The sequence below is a fragment of the Glycine max genome, chromosome 9 (assembly GCF_000004515.6).
Source record: "Glycine max cultivar Williams 82 chromosome 9, Glycine_max_v4.0, whole genome shotgun sequence".
NCBI lineage: Eukaryota > Viridiplantae > Streptophyta > Magnoliopsida > Fabales > Fabaceae > Glycine > Glycine max.
The window spans coordinates 36,057,647-36,060,272 of NC_038245.2; the positions used below are offsets into that span (position 1 = coordinate 36,057,647).

General features: G+C 35.9%; 1 protein-coding gene across 1 annotated transcript; it reads right to left on the reverse strand.

Moving 5' to 3' along the window:
• Positions 1–911: 911 nt before the first annotated feature.
• Positions 912–2,367, reverse strand: LOC102665988 (uncharacterized). Its single transcript, XM_006587270.4, has 2 exons — positions 1,866–2,367; positions 912–1,713 (listed from the first exon to the last, which is right to left on the reverse strand). Exons 1-2 carry the CDS (start codon positions 2,298–2,300, stop codon positions 1,552–1,554), a joined length of 597 nt encoding a protein of 198 aa, XP_006587333.2. The 5' UTR covers positions 2,301–2,367; the 3' UTR covers positions 912–1,551.
• Between the last annotated feature and the right edge of the window lie 259 nt (positions 2,368–2,626).

Here is a 2,626-nt window from a genome sequence, read left to right on the forward strand (position 1 = left end):
TTTCCTTAGTTAAGGGAACAGTTCCAAGCTTCCAGCTACTCATCATTACTACAATATTTTCTTGGTTTTAGGTCAAAACTACAATCTTATTAAAGACATTAAGAACCTACACAGTACTAGGCCATGTAATACAGGAAGCCAACAAAAAATCTCTCACCAAATTGAGCCACATAGGATCCTTTGAGGGCCTGGATCAACAATGTATGAACAAGGAACCTAAATAAGCAAGAGTTAAACTTAGTCAAAAACAATTTATAATAAGGAGTAAGCCTATACCAAGAAATGTTCAAGTTAATATTCGGTAGGTCAAATTAAGAAAATGACATGCCATCACTAGTAAATCATTTTATGATTCAACTTGACTTAGCAGCCATAGAACTACACCAAGTATGCAAGGAAAAACTAGAAGCAAGAAAGTGGGGGTGTTATAAAGGAAGTCCCTAGCAAATTTATGCCAAACACATGCTCAAGTTTCAACATAATTTGCAACATCTAATTAAGAGTGCTTTGCTTGTAGTGATTTCTATCTCTAAAGCTACAAAGAACAAGCGCGAGTGAATCAAAACACAAGTTTCAGACATATGTTCACTTAATCAGTTAATTGTAGTGTTGTCAATGCCTGCCACTAGTCTTCATATATTTTGGAGTGACAATTACTGGCTTTCTCATCTACACAAAGATCTCCTTAGGCTTTATCTTATCCACTAAATGCATAAAAAGTAAAAGTTGCCAAGATTATTGCCTTGCACAGATTATACGTAACATATACAAAAAATATATGTGAAGTTTCTGGAAGATACATAACAGCATGCAAACAATATAGGAATAACAGGGGAGAAGGAATTGAAAACAATAACACACAAGAAAGGCAGGAAGCTATCTGTTAGGAGCCAAAATAGGAATGGTAAAACTCAAGTAATGTTGATACTGAATTGGAACAATATCAGAGGTATAAACCTCTTTTACAATGTTGCAATCCAAGAAAATATAAAAAGAAAAATAGGGTAATGGCTTATAGCTGGAGACTAGCTCCTTACAAGATGAAAGATAGAAAACAAACAATAACAGAAATTAGAGAACCCGTTTCCTGAGGCAGAACTTCACTCAGCCTAGCCAATATTGATATTTGATACTAATTTTGTTCAGATTCTTCAGTCTAGTATGTGTCCTTTTTTCTTCGGTAGTTTTGTTCTTTAAGGATGATCCAGACTGTTGTAATACATACCATGCAAAAACTTCAAAGACAACATAAACTGATTGCCACTAAAAGATATTTGTTGTCATTTCAAAAGAACTCAAATAAAAACTAGTTTTCTGTTGCAGTCTCAATTCAGTTGTAAACAGAATATTTTACTCATCAGCATTCTCCAACAAAAAAATAATAATTTTTTTGTCTCAGACACATTGCTCCCCATAGTGTAGTTTCATAAAAAAAAAAAAAAAAAAAAACAATGATGACATGGATGGAAGAGAGTCTCACTGTATCATGGAAAAAACAGAAGCATAAAATAAGTAAAACTGAATAATATGGAAAAAACTCTACCTGAAGATTTAATCAATTCTACGTTGTGGAGAGTTTTGAAGTAGGTACTCCACTGCTCTCTTTAGTTGGTCAAAAGATATATCTGCAGATGGTTGGTTCGCCAAAATCAATGACTTCAATTGAACAAAGCAGGGAGGCTGAGTACTCACCGAAACAGGATTTGATATATCCTACACAATTAGAGTGAATAGGAGGCATATTATAATTGACATTCTTAATTGCAAGATTGAGTATCGGCTAAAAATTTGACACAAGAACACCCATCTTATGAGCATTATGAAAAAAATAAAAGATGTAAAGAGGAGAAAGCATAGTAACTAACCCGTAGTATTGTCAGAAGGGTACCCGAATAGAGCCTCAGTATCTTTACATTGGTGAGAACTTGCAGCCAGCTTATGATGAGTAAGTCTGTATTCGGAAAAAGTGTATAACCAAGGGTGTCAATGGTTACTTCTTCAAGGAAAGAAAGATTGCATGCGGAGGAGATTGTGTGATTATTATGACCCGTGACTGTGAGAGAACTAAGGTTTGGAGTAGAAAGCGCAATTTTGTAAGCTCCTCCTTCAAAGCTACCACTTATGGTCAAACTAGAGAGGCTAGAATTTGATATAGAGAGGAATTTTGCATCTTTATGCAACGAACAACCATCAAGTATCAAAGTATTCAGCACATTACAGGTAGAAAACGGCTCAGCATAGTCATTGTCCCTTGCAGTAATAGAGACAGCCTCAAGTTGCAAGCTTTTTAATGCTGGCATGTTCAGAGATCCTGGAAGTGCTACAATCGAGGTGTCAAAAGAATTAAATGAAAGCTTCAGAAATGTCAAGGACTCGCAGGAAAAGATGTAGGGGCGAAACTCGAAACTCTGTCTGAAGCTTAAATTTAGAGATACTGTAAACTGCTGAACATTGTGCAGCACAGCATATTTCATCAGCCTGTTGAAGAGCTTGGGCTCTGCCATACCGCAACGCGTGAATTCAAGATTGAGCAGGGAAACTGAACCATCTCGGCCAGACAGAACGCGAGACACAAATTTGTTGAATTTGACAACATTGTTAAAGAGGGTTGTATTGAATCCAAGAT